At 40.8% G+C, this 18161-nt stretch overlaps 1 protein-coding gene across 1 annotated transcript; it reads right to left on the reverse strand.

Annotated features, from left to right (window-relative positions):
• On the reverse strand, positions 1–13939 carry si:ch211-51a6.2 (neurotrypsin). Its single transcript, XM_051960220.1, has 15 exons — positions 13776–13939; positions 13529–13659; positions 11174–11213; positions 8911–9153; positions 8453–8591; positions 6906–7081; positions 6567–6714; positions 5847–6025; positions 5421–5562; positions 4271–4485; positions 3953–4094; positions 2595–2873; positions 2319–2441; positions 1530–1810; positions 1–1046 (listed from the first exon to the last, which is right to left on the reverse strand). The coding sequence occupies exons 2-15, from the start codon at positions 13598–13600 to the stop codon at positions 727–729; spliced, it is 2499 nt and encodes an 832-aa protein (XP_051816180.1). The 5' UTR covers positions 13601–13659; positions 13776–13939; the 3' UTR covers positions 1–726.
• Between the last annotated feature and the right edge of the window lie 4222 nt (positions 13940–18161).

Below are 18161 nucleotides of genomic sequence, written 5' to 3' on the forward strand. Positions count from 1 at the left end.
GATCATTTGAATCAGGTGTGTTGGAGCAGGGAAGCATCTAAAACATGCAGGACATGGGGTCCTGAGGAGCAGGGTTGAGAGTCACTGCTATAAGGCACATCATTACTACTGTAGCCATTTTTCACTTTCTTCTTTCTTTTATCAGGTTCTCATCTATAGGTGTCACTGTAAGGCATGCGTTTTAGTGCAGTCTTGTTCAACTTTTCAAGGCTTGCTTTGTACAGCACTATTTACCTGTGCAGGGAGAGTTGCCACAAATATGGTCTGAATATTGGTGACTTCCTCTACCCCCCACCCCCCCTCCTGTTAGGAGAGGTACTGTTCTTTATCTGGAAACAGTTCTCAACTATAAATGGATAGTTAGAGATTCATGCATGGGTGTTCACTGGTCTTTCTGCTGTACTAGCATGTCAGATTTAAACAGGCTTTTGAGATGTGGAATGAAAGATGAAGTAGGCACTGAAGTGTATAGATAAAAACTTGTACATATTACAGTTGGATTAATTGCCACATCTACAATACACCAATAAATACAGCTTTTAAGTGTCATGCACTCATCTGGCTTTGATCAGGATTCTTCATGAATGACCCAACACAGGTGCCTTCTACTGTATGTAAACTTGCCCTTGGCTGATAATTATAATACTATACAATGGTGGTTCTTATCAATGCATACCTGCAGCTACAAGCCCCTAAGCTCTAACTGATGACTATGACCAATGCTCATTAGTTCTTGTAGGGTTTATTGATAACCTTGTCCATCCATTGCAGGAACCTGCTGACGCGAGTATACACACCAGGGAATGAGGGGTTACCACAGCCGTGCCCCCAAGAGATCACTCCTGTCAGCATCCAACGACCCCCCTCCCCTTGGCAAACCAGCGGACCCCCACTGTCCCCCTGGCAGCTGTCCACACGGTGGAGCTCCGACAGGCTCCCAGCACAAAGCATGCGGCTGGTGTAGCGATCACCATATCGTTTCTTGCACTTCCAGGCTGGAAGCAAGGGGACCCAGGCTTGGAGCAGGGTCCGGGAGTACTCTGAGTCTGACGGCAGAAAGGAGAGAGATTAAAGTTTTATTTCGTCTCATTCAGATGAGTGAAAGTAGAAGGTAAACAACAGAAATACAAGCACATGCTGAATTAAAACGTTACAAGAACTATGGAATGAGGAGAGAGTAGTGCAGTATAACATATACCGGCCACAAAATGTAGCACTGTGCCATTTGATGACCACAGCACACACTAAAGAAGTCACAGTCGCCAGTTTATCACAGGGCTACACATAGAGACAAACGATCACACTCACATTCACACCTACGAACAATTTAGAGTCACCCCCACATGCACAGGAAGAACATGCAAACTCGATGTAAAAAGATCCCAGGAAGGCCAGAACACGAACTGGGGATCTTCTAGCTGCAAAGTGAAAGTGCTAACCACTGATCCAGTTTGCACCCCTAGTTGTAAATCAGTAGAATGTATGTAAATGTGTCATTAAACATGTGATGGTCTGAGGATTGAAGTTACCTGTGATGCCCCAGCCAGTGATCACACAGGCAGCAGGCCTCTTCTCCCACTTGGAAGCTCGCTCTGGAAGACACACTGCACTCGTGTGAGGATTGAATGCCACACAGTTGCCCTCTGTGCCTTTGAGCCGCAGCAGAGCGATATCATACTCCCAGCCCTGACTTTGGTACTTTCTGTGGATAACGATGCGATCAGGGGACAAGGTGCGTTCAAAGTCGTCTTGTTCCTCAGTGTGGTAGTCTCCCAGGCGCAAAGTGTAGCGGATGGGGTCTCTGCCAAATCTGGAGGAGCAAACAAAACAGTTGTAATAAACTTAATTTACTGTGCAATCCTCCCGCTCAGGAGGAATTTACTTGCACAGCATTAATTATTGGCATTAGGCGTTCATAGCATAGAACATTTAAAATAGCGCTAAAAAATAAATACATTCAAAATGTCAACACAGGTGAGTAGACAAGGTTTTTATTTTCGTATATGTTTGAATGACCGTGAAAAAACATGGTATCTTTTTTTCATGTTTGGTATCATGCATGTTAAATCTACTGATAAAGAATAAGAACAAAGCTTTCATGTGCAGTGTACGCATTTACAAAGTGACCAGATTTACAATTCCTGCCAACATTTGTGCCCAGTTTGGTGACATTGTGTGACACATTGTTTGGTAACAATAAAAAATAAAAAACTCTATATTTTTACAGATTTAATTGTTAATACATCAAGCATTTCTTTTTTATGGGATGCCTAATGTTCATAATGGCACCATTTGACCTTTAGAGGGATGTTTCCTACCTCTTGAAGCAGTGGGCGGCGGTCACAACCCAGCAACTGTTGATGAGTGATCCTCCACACAGAGGATGATTGCCTTTAGACTGAGACCTGAGCCAGAGAGACACTTGCCAGGGCCACTCACCCCTGAAATGGCATGGAGACAAATCAGAGTATGTCTGTCAGGGCTGTTGCTGGTTTTAAGAGCTGTAAAATTCCACAGAAATGGCAGCCAGTCAAACTTGTACAATGTGCTGGAGTTCCATGCCATGGTATTAGGGGATGTGTGCATATCTTAACCTCAGTGACTTATCTCCTCCTATAATTCTGCGTCGACGACGCTGATTATTGAGTCTCAGGCCACAGGTCTGCATTGCCATGGTGCCATCACTCACAGGATCCAGAGTGTAATCACAGATAACGCCTGCATCCTCACTGTGACGACAATCATGGCCATCTTGACCTTCAGTCAGACACTGACCTAAATACATCTCAGTGCCCAAGCACCGAACATTGTCCAGATGGATGGGACCTCGGCCCTCACCAAAATATGCCATGGACCGAGCTTTAGCCGCACCACTGGAAAGATAACACACAAAGATGTACAGTCTACATTAAGTTTTATCAGTGTTTGTATTTTATTATGTCTGCTGTCTGCTGCTGTAATTTTACAGACCCACTGTTGTTACTCCGCCAAGGAACACGGAGTGCTTTTCTTGTTTTAATTTAATTGTACACTTTAAGAGCAACAAGCACACTCACATTCACACCTACGGCCAATTTAGAATCATCAATTAACCTCAGCAGGTTTTTGGACTGTGAGAGGAAGCCGGAGAACCCAGAGAAAACCCACACATGCACAGGGAGAACATACAAATTCCATGCAAAAAGATCCCAGGCCAGGACGTGAACCAGGGATCTTCTAGCTGTGAGGCAGCAGTGCTAACCACCGTGCAGCCCATGATCATGAATACACGGGGTCCTCAGTTTACGACATCATCGACCTTCGGTGTTTCACTGTTAAGTCGGAACTATAAGCTATAAGACAGCTTTGTTTACATTCTCCAGTTGTACGCCACCTTGGATTGTGCTACATTCACGAACATTTTGTCCTTCATTATGGGTCCCAAGTGCAAGTCAGACTCTTCTGATGCTTTGAAGAAAAAGAAAGCCATCTCCATTGAAGTGAAATTAGATACAATAACAGTGGAACATATTCTGTTATCTTCTTGTAAAATCACTCATACATGTATGAAAGTCATTGCTAATCATGACTTTTCCCAAGAATGATCGATATCGTGATGCACGTAACAGCTTTGTTTACATTTTTGTCGGAGTTCCAACTCACGGTGAATATCGACCTACATACCGTAGATCAGTAGGAACAGCACTCTGACGTAAGACGAGGACCCCCTGTACACGGTCAAAATAATGGTAGAGATATCTGAGTCTGGTCCAAAGTAGTTAACCAATCAGCAAACTGACCAACTCTACGCACATACTGCACACTGACAAAGACTACCTCTACAAACCTCCATGAATTTTCTGTCTACATTTATGCTCCAAAGAGGAAAAATATTGAGCATTTATGATACTCCATGAGCTTTAGTCAACCATGCTTTGCCAAAAACCATCAGAACAAATATAATAATACTAACACGAATCCCAGCTGTCTGCAAACTACCGCTGCATTGACATCATTCCAGCCATCATCACACACACTTCCCCACTGGCCGTTAATGAAGACCTCCACTCTGCCCTCCTTCCTGCTCTCTCCTGCAACCAAACGTACCAGAGGGCCTGCAAACAAACATTAGAGAGAAAATGTGCCATTAATATATTCTGGATGATAATTAGTCATATCAAAAGATTTTCAGTTGACAGTAAGTTTAAGGTAACACATAAAAATGTCATCAAGTTCCAGTGTGAAAACTATTTGCTGTCTTTCCTTAATAGCCACTAATGTGAGCGCTTACCAGTAAAAGGGGAAATGCTTGGAATCATCTTGCTATCGCCTTCCCTCTCACAGCGGACACCTACATCCTCACTGTGTGAGCAGTCATGTTGGCCCCATTCAGAATGGATGCAGAGCAGCAAACTGGCCTCTGTTCCCTGACACTGCACCTCATCTAACAAGATCAGCCCATGACCTTCTTCATACACACCATCGGGAGCCACCTCTGCTCTGCCCCTGCAGACAAGACATAACATCAGAATCAGAGTCAGTTTTAATGGCCAAGTACTTAAACAACATACAAGGATTGTGGTTTTGGCTGTTGGTGTCACTCTAAGAATAAGGAAAAGAGAATAATAAAATAACTATAGAAAGAAGGTAAGACTACGGCAAAACTATGGATAATTAACCTTGCCAGCAAGTAGATTTCTCGCGATATTTGTGAGTTCACAAATCTCTCAAGAAACCATCTTGCACCGCTCCCGCATTCACTGTTCGTACAGAGCCAAGTTGGTTCGGGCCAATCACGCAGCAGTATTCGTGTGTGGGGTGGGATATTCGGGTGTGAAGACGACACCAAGCGCCAGTAGATCAAAACAAACATGGCAATGGAGGACAACGATCGTGTAGATGCTGCTATTAAGTCAGTTTTAGCCGAATCTCGTATCGCTTCTTTGAATGAAGAACAACAAGAGGCGCTTTGCGCATTCCTGGATGGTAAAGATGTTTGTGCTTTTTTACCTACGGGTTTTGGTAAGAGTTTAATCTACCAATTGGCTCCGCTCGTTGTGAAGATCCCGCGATTGGCTAAAAACAAACCTGTCAGAGGCGGGACATACTGTTGCATTGTCCAATCCGTGCCTCTTTCCTCCGAACGGATTTACATGGAGCGGTCCCAGATTGATATTGTGGAGTACTATCAAGTACTACACAATTATTAATCTGGCTATTGCCAGGTTAATGGATAATCACATGGCACTATGAATTGTGAGGACATTCCTCGATTTTTGTGAGGTTTAAAAAATCTGAGTTCTTCAAAAATAGAGAATTATTAGTGCTTTGTAAGGATGATCATCTGCAAACAGCACAGCACCAAGTGATGTTAGAATATTAGAGTGCACAAGCTGCTAAGGCACAGAGGTGTAATAACTCATATGTAATAATGCACTGACCTGAAGCCTAGCTGTCGACACACTACCTGGGCGTTGAGTTCTGTCCAGTTGTCATCACAGACAGAGCCCCACTGTCCCTGGTAGTAAATTTCCACTCGACCCTCCTGGTGACTCTCTGCTCCAACCAGTCGAACTGCACCGTCTGCAGCCACACAGAAACATGCTAATGTCACGCTGGATAACATGCTTAGGGGAGTGCATTAAATGTAATCTTTTTTTGTCAGTGGTCAGTCAAGCACTTAGCATTTACTATGCACTTTTACATATCACAATTTCCAAGGGATTCTTTTTTCTAGAGCTTGTGAAAGAAAACTACAACTAGAATCATCTTTACCACATCATAGTGATTTGATCAATGGTTAATTGTTTCCCTGAAAAGCTACATTGTTGTCTAATATGAATGTGTTAGTTCATAGTGAGTCTTACCTGTGTATGAATTGCAAGATACCCCCGCATCTTCTGTGTGGTCACAGTTATGTTGCTCCCAGTTGCGATGAGGACATTCCTCGAGAGAAAGTTCATTGCCTGTGCACTGAACCCCATCCAGCAAGATGGGACCAAAACCCTGGCCAAAGTGAGCCAATGGCCATGCTTTGGCCACGCCCCTGTTAGTCAGAACAAACAACATCTTACTTGGGCAACACATAAAAGCAACACCAAAAAACTGTTGTAATGTTACCATGATTAGTGCATAACGAGAGTAACTAGACTCATACGCACACACTGATCAGCCACAACATTATGACCACTGACAAATGAAGTGAATGACATCGATCATCTTGCCATAATGCAATGAACAAGACATTCTATGTAATGAGCGGTATAGGCGTAACAGACCACGATTCTGTCACCACTGATCTGGACATAGCTGAGTTTAATCAATTACAGTGTTAGTCATCACTATCGATGGATCTTATGAAATATTATTTTATTTTATCCATCTTTTCCATTACACACTGCTCAGTATTTTTAGCAATACATATTGAAAAAGAAACACAAAGTTAATGGCTGTCTCTTTTGTTTGCAGGCAGGTGTAGTGTCTACTTGCCTCCTTGCTATTTCTGTATTTATTCAGATTTTTACTGTGAAAGGATTTGAGACCAGAGCTGATCCTGACAGTCTTTGTGTAAAAGGGGCATAGCTTACCCCAGACCCAACTGTCGGCACACCACCTCAGCATCAGTGTCATCCCACTGGTCATCGCAAACGGTTCCCCATCTGCCGTTATGGTACACCTCGATACGACCTTCAAAGTCCTCCAAGCCTCCTACCAGCCTCAAAGGTATCCTGGTGCCTGAGAAACAAATTGTAATTGACGCACAACCACAATAGGGAGAGTTTTTGTTTTTAATATTGATTTTAAAAGTGCAACAGCGACAAACAACACGGTGAACCAGCAAGCATCGTAACCAACAATACTAAGTCAGGTCTGACCAGTAAATGGTTCAGTGTGATTCTAATGTATTATATACACCCAGATCTCACCTTCAGGTTCAGCACAAATCACCCCTGCTTCATTGCCATGGTTACAGTCACTGGTGACAAACTTCCTGCTCTGGCACTCTAGAAGGGAATTCTCATTTCCACGGCATCCTAGACGCTCATAGTGGAACAGGGAACCTGGACCAAAGTAGGAATGCTGGAGTGCAGTACCAATTTCACTGCATGAAGAGCACATACACAGAGAAACTCTCCTCCGTTTAACATCATACAAGGGCATGGAAATGTCTTTTAAAGCAACCGTGTAATTCAAGTGAAAATTTGGGGGAAAAAGCATTTCAACGACAAATTGTTCCAATGAAATAGGAGACACAGTGTTAGCTCACTGACAAGATTATTTTTCAAAGGTGTATAAGTTGCAGTGTCAAGGCTGAAATCACATATTCAGTTTGTTTAGTTTTAAGTCTTGTATTGAGTCTATGAACCCTGGGCATGAGTCCTGCTATGTATGCCCTAAAGATCAGAATCAGAAGAACAAAGCTGTGTTGATCCCTGTGGGGAAAATTATTTACTATAACTGATTTGTTATATAACTATAACTGAACTGATCAGCATTTGTTTGTAGAAATGCAGCATTTGTTTGTTAGTTATTGATGATCAGAAATCACGTGACCACAGAATGTGGCCATTTAATGTAGATGCACCCACAAACAAAATGACACAGGTGTGTGTTATGCATGTGTACATTATGTAAGGACACCGAATCACGAGACCTAAATATGTAGCGGGAATTGATGGAACTTGGAAACACCCCCACAATTTAATCAATTGTTCCTTGTATCATTTCCGACGGATCATTTTCTGATAAGTCTGCAGCAGTTGATTTGTAGCAGGATCAGAATCATGTGATCATCAGCAGACTGCTTACGTAGTGTTCACTTGTCATAGTTACAGTGACACCATGCTGCTATTTCGCAATGATACTGACAAATCCGGGGATCCAGACTATAAGCCACATCATTGCCAAAATATAACCACTTCCTTGTGTCATTTCTGACCTTCCCTGGAAATTTAATCCAAATCCGTAGTCCGTTTTTGATTAATGTTGCGAACAGACAACCATACGCCGATTGTCACATAACTCCGCTACGTTCCTTGGCAATTATAATAATAATAATAACAATAACAATAAAAAGAAGCAGAAGAATTATATCACCCTTTTCTTCGTAGGTGACTGGATTTCAGGGCAAAAATCTGACTAATCTGCCATATTGTCTGTAAACTTCTGGAACATTTAGAATTATAACCTTACTGTTCCACAACTAAACTGCACTCGCATGTCACTTAGCGTCACTTTATTTTCTATAGAGAAGAGTTTGATACAAAAAAGTTGCAAAAAAAATCTGAAATTTCTACACTAATTCAAAACTTACTGTATATCCCAAAGAAGAGAGTGTTTTTAACTAAAACTGCAATGAAACTGAAAATTCTCAGAGAGGTTGTAGATTTGTCATTGCTGATCACAATCACAATTTTGACTCGTCATCACTACATGTGTTTTTGACATACAGTACAATATAAACTGCCCTAACCTCAGTCCAAGCTGTCTGCATATGACGCTGGCATCTCGGTCGGTCCAGTGTGTGTCACATACTGCACCCCATTTGCCTTTCAGGTAGATCTCCAGGCGCCCACTGTTGTCTGATGGTCCCCCCACTAATCTGGCTGCTCCTGCAGACAACAAGTAGATTTCCAATAAGGGAGCCTACCACTATGAATAAATTAAAGGTGAAAAAACTGTTCACACTGCACGGAGGAGGAACAGAGGGTTAACAGGCAAGCAGTTTTCTAGTTCATTATAAGGATAATACAGCTATGTTTGAATAAAGAAACAACTGGTGGTATCAATACATCCATCCATCCATCCATCCATGCATCCATCCATGCATCCATCCATGCATCCATCCATCCATCCATCCATGCATCCATCCATCCATCCATCCATCCATGCATCCATCCATCCATCCATGCATCCATCCATCCATCCTACCCTGCTGGCAGTCACAGTAGGCCCAGCCGATGGCACCGGAACTCTGTCTGAAGAAGCACCAGGGGTTGGTCTCTCGGTCTGGGTTTCGGCAGAAGCTGTGATCTCCCAGACCTCGGCCAGGATACTGCTGCATGTAGTCTGGGAAGTCAGTCCACTTCAGGCATGGAGAGCCCGAGTCTGTGTGGGAAACTGAGCCATTGTAGTAGCCCAGTTCTGTGAAGCCCTCTGAACAGGACAAAGGCACTGCAGACACACAGAATTACTCAGTAAGTCACTTCATCTTTAACAGCTAAATCATGTTGCATGAACACCAACAATGAGCTTTAACACATAAGAAAGAACCGTTCAAAAATACAAGAAAATCAAATCCACTAGGGACAAACACGATGCTACATTGGTAATAGTTTGGCTGGATAAGTAACACTTTAAAAATCAATTTACTCTCCATGAAGGATTTTACTGCAGTCCAACTGTCTGTCCAACACTTTGGTTCAAAGCAAAATCTGCCAGAAATGTGTGAGGTGACGTGAAATCATGCAACAGACAAAAAATATTTTAATAGAAAGATGAACCTAAAAAACATAAGGTTTTCTTTGAATACCAGCAATGTAGACTAAAATATATACTCAGTGTAAATACTATAGTCTATAGTTTCAGCAATAAGCTGGGACAGAATATGCACTAGACACAGTTTAATAGAAGAACAGTAACAATCTTAAAGCTACATTAAGATGAATATCGGGTAAGGGACTAACTGTCACTACTCTGTGCTCACAAAGTCTTTCTATTCAATCTCACTCAAATCCAATAACAGATATTTGCCAAGAGGAAAAATCTTATGGTTATTTACAGTTGAATGTTTAACTTGAAGGTGGATGGGATTTTCTCCTTCACACACAGAACAAACAAGTAGTGAGAACCAAACAATGTACTGTTGAATGAGACTACCCGACTGTACAGCATATTACCTTTAAAAGATGAAGTCATCATCTTAAACCTGCATTTTGTATTTTCTTGGGTTATCTTTGTCTTACATTGAAATTTGTTTAATGATCTGAAATATTTTAAGTGTGACAAATATGTAAAAAATAGAAGATTTCTGCTGGTGGACAAATCCTTTTATATTCCACAGTTAGTACAGAAAATGTGCTCTTCTAAAATGACAACACACAGTAAGGTCTGCAGTACAGCACCACACAAGAAACAACAACAAACTATACACCCATCCATTATCTACACACCGCTTAAACCTCATTAGGATCACAGAGGGGCTGGAGTCCATCCCAGCTGACTTTGGGTGAAGACAGGGTTCACCTGGACAGGTCACCAGTCTGTCACAGGGCTTCATATAGAGACAAACAATCACACTCACAGTTATACCCACGGGCAATTTAGAATTACCAATTAACCTCAGCATATTTTGGGACTGTAAAAAGAAGCCAGGGTGCCATGAGGAAATCCACGAATGCACAGGGAGAACATACAAACTCCATGCAGAAAGATCCCAGGCCCATGCTGGGATGTGAACCGGTTATCTTCTTGCTGCAAGGCGAAAGTGCTAACCACTACTCCACTGTGCAGCCCTGAACGCAACATCTAATACAATATTAATACAGTATTACACCATCATTTACGCATCTAATCTGATATAATCTGTCAGAATTATTGCCGTATACTGTTTTGGACAACAATAACAAGGGGTGATGTACTTTCTCAGACCACCAGTGTAGGAAGATTCCAGCTATATGGCCACCATGCGTAATTTCACTAAATAGCAACATCAACCCCAGCCACTAACTGTATTCTGCTGCTTGCATGTCCAGAGAATATGTCTACATAAAAACATTCTTCTACAAACTAAAAGCCATAGTGGATCCTCAGCTGTTATAGCTTGGTTGCAAGAGAAGGTTCAGTCATTCCATTAACTCAGTTTACAGCAACAAGGACAAAAATTAGCTGACAAAGATGCAGAAGAAGTGAAAGTGACACCAAGTTAATAGCAGAAAAAAATCAAACCAAAGTCAAATGCATACAGTATTTAACTCACACGTCAACATCCAAAAGGGAATCAGAAATTTTAGACTAACTTGGAGGTGAAGGTGTAACCCTGTAACAACCTGCAGGCCTTTATCAGAGCTAACATGTCAATCACTTCCTGTTTTTTAAGCTCCTAAGGAAGTAGGGTCAGTAATGTTCTAATGATCCAGCTTTTCACATTCCCCCTAAATAAAAACACCCATACAGATTTTAAGATGATCCTCACCTTCACTTTGTTTTCTATATAAGTGTCGCCTTTCAGAGACCTGCGGAAGAAAAACACACATCCTGAAGCAAATGCACAATGTGAAGAGGAGCTATGAAGGAACAGACATTTAAGGCTTCTGTACTGTTCTTACGATGCACTTTATAAAGCGACAACAGGTAGGCTGGCTGTGTGGAATGTATTTTCCAAAAAATTGAATCCTCAAACATATGTGACATACATACAGCACATACAGTACATTTCATATGCTGCTGAGGCATTAACAAACATAGCAGCTGCTTGGAGCCACACGGCCACCAGAGGGCCCCCAAACCAAAAAATAAATTTTATTAAAAAGTAAATATAAATCACTAAGTAACTTCTTTTGTGTTCTTTGAGCCTTCTTGAAAAGGGCACCGTCCATAGAAAAGAAATAGAAACAAGTATTGCTTTAAGTTTGCCCTGTTTGTGTAGATTTTTCTTGTTAGGTGAATTAATGACATTTGGCTTTGATGAGGGTTTAAAGGGAGTTTATGGTCAGAAAAGCCTGCAGTGAAATACTCGGATCAGAATTACCTGAAAGTGCTGTTATGAGTCATGTGTTTCCCTTTTACACTTATCTACAGCGATGTGACACAAATAACAATGAGCATAGACTTTGACCTGCAGATAATATGCATCAAACAGACTAACAACCTATTAGAGAACAAACAGGCAGGCTGTAGTGTTTGGACCTCTTGTGCTGTTTTATATCTGCACTAAAGGCTGTTTAAATGCGCACACAGTGCAGGGATTCTGACCCTGTCGATAACCTCCAGAATTGTAGAAGTACAGGGAAAAAAAGGTTTATGTCATACACTGTTCATACAATAGGGACATGAAACCCTTTAGATGCTTTAAAGCTCTGTTAGCCATGTTAACCCTTAGATGCATGAGTTACTGGATCCTTCACTCTTCCATGAGTAGGTCAAAAATTTCCTGTATAAGAATCCCTGTGTTTTTATGCCATTTTTAGTCATTTTGGTTAAGAATAATAATTTTTATTATGATTTGTATGATATTTTTGTCCACACAAGAAAGATTTCATGCTTGAAATATGTTTATTTTTCCCTTTGTAATAGATTTTAAACCTTTTGATGATTGAAAAAGAAGAATATTACACAGAACAGGAATAATAGAATGTAAACATCTATTTAGTAGACATTTTTCCACTCTTTTCCTCCAGCTGTTGCTGCTCTCCATCCCTGCAAATTTGTGCATCACCTCTTTATGATATTATCAAAGAGCTTGGGGTGATAATACAAATATTCCAATTTCTTTAAAAGTTATAGCTTGGTTCTAAGAGAAGGTTTAATCATTTCATTAACACAGATTAGCACAACAAGGACAAGAATTAGCTGAGACAACAGTGGCCTTTGTTAAAGCACAGAATGGTTTTGGTGGTGAGTAATAGCTTTTGTCTTCTGACAGCAGAAGAAGTGAAAGTGACACCATGTCAATATTACAGTGCAAATCAAACCAAATTCAAATGCATACAGTATTTAACTCACACGTCCGCAGCCGAAGGGGAATTAGAAATTTTAGACTAACCTAGAAGTGAAGCTGTAACCCTGTAACAACCTGCAGGCCTTTATCAGAGCCCTACATGTAAAATGTAACCTAAAAATGTAAATAGAATGATATCAAAAACATGTTTTGGAGGAATAACTGGAAAATGAAATAATAAAAACTTTTCATTACAAAGATATCTCATGAAAACCAAGTCATTTTTACCCACCTATGCATCTAAGGGTTAAATGCAGATGTAGTTTTCATTCTCTGTTCACATTTTTTCCATTTCCTAGTCTGCTGCTCTTCAGATGATGAATGGTGTGAGTGGAGAACAGGCACAGTCATTTCTGATAATATCAAACTGCTGTTCAGGTCAAATATCGGATCATAAAAGCTTTAAAGAGGGTCAATCAAATTTATTGATTAAAGTTCAAATAATAAACAGATTTTAGAGTCTCAAAAACAAACTGTACTGTCCTGCAGGTTATGAGATGCTTTGAGAGGTGTGAACCTCTTGCTTGACATCTGGAAGGCACTGTGATATTTTCACAGTTTTTCAGTTCCTTAAAAATTACAGGAACCACCTGATATGTCTCTTTTAATTGTTCCTGGAAACGCAAAATTAACCTGATCACTGGAGGTTCAAAGGGAGGTACTGGAAATAAGTGAAAGTTAATTTCAGGAAACTTTTCAGTGTGTTATAAAATGGCACAGTGGTGCAGCTCACCGCAGCCTGCAGTGTCCCTGACAAAGCCTGCTCCGGTCTGCACACACGTCGTAAACAACAGCTTTATATAGACTGAGTGCTTGCAGCAGCGTGCTCACCTCTGCAGAGACAGCCAGGACCAGGACCAGACAGCAGGGGACAAACCCGGGCACGGCTTTCCTCCGGTCCATACCGCTGAGGGAACCATCTCCTTCCAGTCTTCCACACACCCTCGCCGGCTCACCACGCCCTTTGACAGCCGATAAGAAGCAGCGTCAGATCGCGGCTGGAGTCGGTCCGAGCAGCTCCAGACATGCACTGAACTCTGGAGCTAAAAATGACGCTGTGGGCGAGGAGACGACATACCGATAGCTCTCTCTCTCTGTCACACACAGAGTCTCACACTCGTGCTTGAATCTCCGCTATAGATTTTACATTACGTTCGTTTGGCCAAACCTCCAACCCAGTGTTATCCTCAAACAGCCCTGGAGGTGAGTCAGACAGGGAGGAGCCTGGCTGTTAGAAATCAGAGGTATGAAGCTCTCATATCATGACCCTCAATGACTGACACTAGAACCTGCTCAATAAAGGTTTAATCTATCTATCTATCTATCTATCTATCTATCTATCTATCTATCTATCTATCTATCTATCTATCTATCAGGTGCCTAATCTTTAGACTTCTCAATAGTTTGTCTCCATCAATTGACAGAAGCAGACAGAAGTAGACACCATTTCATAAGAATTTAACTTGGCATGGAAAGACAGTGTAATGACATGTAAAAAGCTGTCTGTAGAACAAGAACTGCTTATTATTCATCTCCAGTTGAAGAAAACAAGAAAAATCCTTTTTTTTTTTTCCGAAGAGTCACAGCTCTGTGGAGCCTTGAATTACTTCCAGCAGTGATGACTTCATGACCTTCTTTACAAACAAAACTGTGACAATAGCAGAAAGAAAGTCTGAACATGTCTTTAGGTGCAGCAGCTTTGGAAGCGTCCATAGAATCAGATTTATATTTGGATAGCTTCACTGCTGTAAATCTCTCAGAGCTCACATTGACAGGAAATTCCTGTCCAACAACATGTCTGTGAAACCACATCCCAACCAGACTGTACAAGGAATCTTTACTTTAATTACTATCCCAGTATTAGACATCATCAACTTCTCCTTACTAACAGGCTTTATACTGCAGGATTTTAAGGCTGCTATAAAAAGCAACTTTTCAAAAAGCCTACTCTGGATCCAGGTGTTTTAGCCAAATACAGACCCATGTCCAACCTCTGGTTTATTTCTAAAATTCATGAAAAAAGTTGTTGCAAGCCAATTTTGTGATTATCTGCACAGAAATAGTTCATCTGAAGAGTTTCAGTCAGGATTTAGAATACATCATAGTACAGAAACAGTACTGGTGAAGGTCACCAATGATCTTTTAATATCTTCAGACAGTGGACTAGTTTCTATACTTGTTCTACTGGAACTCAGTGCTGCATCTGATACAGTTGATCACAGCATCTTATTACAGAGACTGGAACATGTTATTGGGATTAAAGGAACTGCACTAAACTGGTTTAAATCATATTTATCAGATAGATTCCAGTTAGTTCATATTAATGATGATTCTTCCACTCAAACCACAGTTAGTTATTGAATTTAACATGGTTAAGATCAATATTATTTACTTTGCACATGTTTCCTTTAGGCAATATTATTAGGAAACACTGCATCAATTTCTACTGTTATGCAGATGATACTCAAACTGACCAATTAAGTCAGATGAAACTTATCAGTTAGACTCCAGTCATGTCTGAAGGACATAAAAGCATGGATGACTTAAAATTTTCTTTTTCAAAATTCAGACAACACTGAAGTTGCAGTATTTGACCCCCAGAAACACACTAGCTAACCACATAGTTACTTTAGATGGCATTTCCTTAGCCTCCAAACTCTACTGTAAAGAACCTTGGAGTTATTTTTGATAACAATATGTCCTTTAACTCACACATAAAGAAACTCTGTAGAACAGCCTTCTTTCACCTACATAATATTGCCAAAATCAGGAACTTCCTAAGATGCTGACAAACTCGCCCATGCATCGCAACTTCTAAGCTTGACTGTTGTAATTCCTTATTATCAGACTGTCAAAATAATTCTCTTAAAAACCTCCAGCTGATACAAAATGCTGCAGCCAGAGTTCTGACAGGAACCAGTAAGAGAGATCGTATTTCTTTCATGTTAGCTTCTCTTCACTGACTCCCTGCAAAATTCAGGATAGAATTTACAATCCTGCTTCTACCATATAAAGCTCTTAATGACCAAGCTCCATCTTATCTAAAAACCTAATTGTACCGTATCATCCTAACAGAGCCCTTCACTCTGCAAGTTTACTTGTAGTTCTTAAAATTTCCAGAAGTAGTATAGGAGACAGGCTCCTCTGTTGTGGAATCAGAGGAGAAAAACCAGTGCCACAAATAAAAGTCACTAAGCATGTAACCACTGTACTGGACAGCGATACTGATACTGGTTCGTTATACTCATTGGGTTCTAGGAGTCTGACCTTTGTTAGATTGGAGCTGACAATAAATAAATAAATACAGTATATTTATAAACTGATTTGATTTGACACCAGTGAGTCTTCATGTAAGACTTGACAATTCCTCAGCATCGGAAATCCATAATTTCAGAATACTGCCAATCAGCCCTTCCTTTATCTGACATGGGACATACACCCCCTGTCAAAAGTTTTAGGACACTGTCTCATTCAAATAAAGTAGAACCTGTCCTACAACTTTTGACAGGGGGTGTATTTCATCATATGGATGTGATCAGGACAGGGCTCTGATCATTCATGTAAAGTTTCAGGCAGATTGGAGCATGTTCAGGGCATTTAAACAGCATTTGAAATTTCATGGCGAAGGATCAAAATTCCAGAGGCCGCCATGGACATGCCCTTTGACTTTGGAAAAAGATTTTAATAACTTTGGATCATGAAGGCCTCCTGTATGCACTGGCCGAATTTGAGGTGAATTGGAGTTTCCCCCTAGGAGGAGTTCACCCTGGAAAAAAATGGAAAAATGGGCAAAATCTGACATTCAACGCAAAATAGCTCACTTCCTGTTGGGTTTGGAATGTGGCTGTCACTGACTTTTTTGTTCAGCCTGATGTGCTGCATATGTGTACCAAATTTGGTAGATACACCCCCTGTCAAAAGTTATAGGACAGGTTCTGCTTTATTTGAATGAGAAAGTGTCCTAAAGCATTTGACAGGGGGTGTACTTTAAATCAATCCAGTCTGTGAGGTAGGCCTCGCTAAAACCAATTCTAATAATACTCAGTTTAATACAACAGTCCTGCAATAAATCTTTCTTTGTGAAGACTACAATGCTCAGATTTAGTTAAAACAGTTTCACAGTTCTGGTGGCTTTAGTGTTGACAGTAGTGATGTACTTTGTCCACCATATGTTTGTCACTTATAGTAGAATAAATACAGAGAAACATTGCTACATAATGTAATGCAGCTCAAGCTCAACCCTAAACTACAGCCCTCAAAGACAATTCAATCAACACTTCTGGTCAACTGTGAACTTCACTGTTGTACTAGGCTGCCTTATTTTTAGCTACCTGTACATCTGGAGAAACTTAAACTCCGTGGATCTTTGTGGAGGAGAAAGTTCCCTCAGCAGGATGGACCAGAGGAAAGTTGACCCCTTCTCTTGTTAGTGCAACGGTGAGTGCCCTGTCTCCTCAAGAACACTAATGTTTGCATTTTCTCTTTAAGACTGAACCAGAAACAATGCCTCTGTTCCATCTATGCATCAAAGTTAGATTTCTTTTCCATAAAGATAATCCATTGGTGCCTTAAAATTGCTTTGATTTTACTCTACATTGTTGTTTTAGCACTACAATGTGCAGAACTATAGAGTCCCTGCCTCTCTCTGCACTTACTGCAGCTGAAGCTCACTGGCTAACTCATGACTCTGTTTAAGAGCTGTAAGTCTACTCTATGCTATTCAATAGTAAGTTGAAACATTTCTGGTACTTCAGTCAAGCAGTTTTGAACCAGAAACTGACTGTGAACACTGGATCATTTGGTTTGTAACATATGAAACCTTGCAAGTCTGAGTTTGTGTTTGTGATTACAGCTTATTTTGTTTATGACATGTCAATATGAACAATAAGGTAAAAACGAAGATTTTCAGCTGTAAAGTTATGGTCATCATTGCTGCTAAAAGACATATTGACTTAGGGTGCAGTAATAATTTAGTGAAGTAAAATTTGTCTGGACTGGCTGGAAGCAAAGTTTCGTTAGCGATAGTGAGTATCTGACATTTTGGGTACAATGGAAGCTCTACAAACACCAGCTGTGTCACTGTAGTCACCAGTCAACATCCTGTCCCTGTAACACCAACCAAAGAACTTTGAAGATCAGACACAGATAAGCAGGACAAGGACATGATTTCTCTCCAAGGCATAATAGGAATGGACTTCAAAAGATAACTTTTAAGGCACGGACTGTTTTTCTTGGCAACCTTTCACGAACACAGACAATTACAACGTCTTGATCTTGATTGTATCATCAAAAGTCTTCCATGTGCCTTTGGGGCAGAGGTCTCAGAGGTCTTTTTCACTGTGTAGATCATGTACAAGACAGCAACACTTTCATAGATTCCACTCAACAATCCGAAAACAACTGAGAATCTTCTGTGACCTAGTCCAAATAAGGCGGTTACAAGGGGCATATCAACAACTGAGAC

This window comes from Acanthochromis polyacanthus, chromosome 15 (genome assembly GCF_021347895.1).
Source record: "Acanthochromis polyacanthus isolate Apoly-LR-REF ecotype Palm Island chromosome 15, KAUST_Apoly_ChrSc, whole genome shotgun sequence".
Taxonomy (NCBI): domain Eukaryota; kingdom Metazoa; phylum Chordata; class Actinopteri; family Pomacentridae; genus Acanthochromis; species Acanthochromis polyacanthus.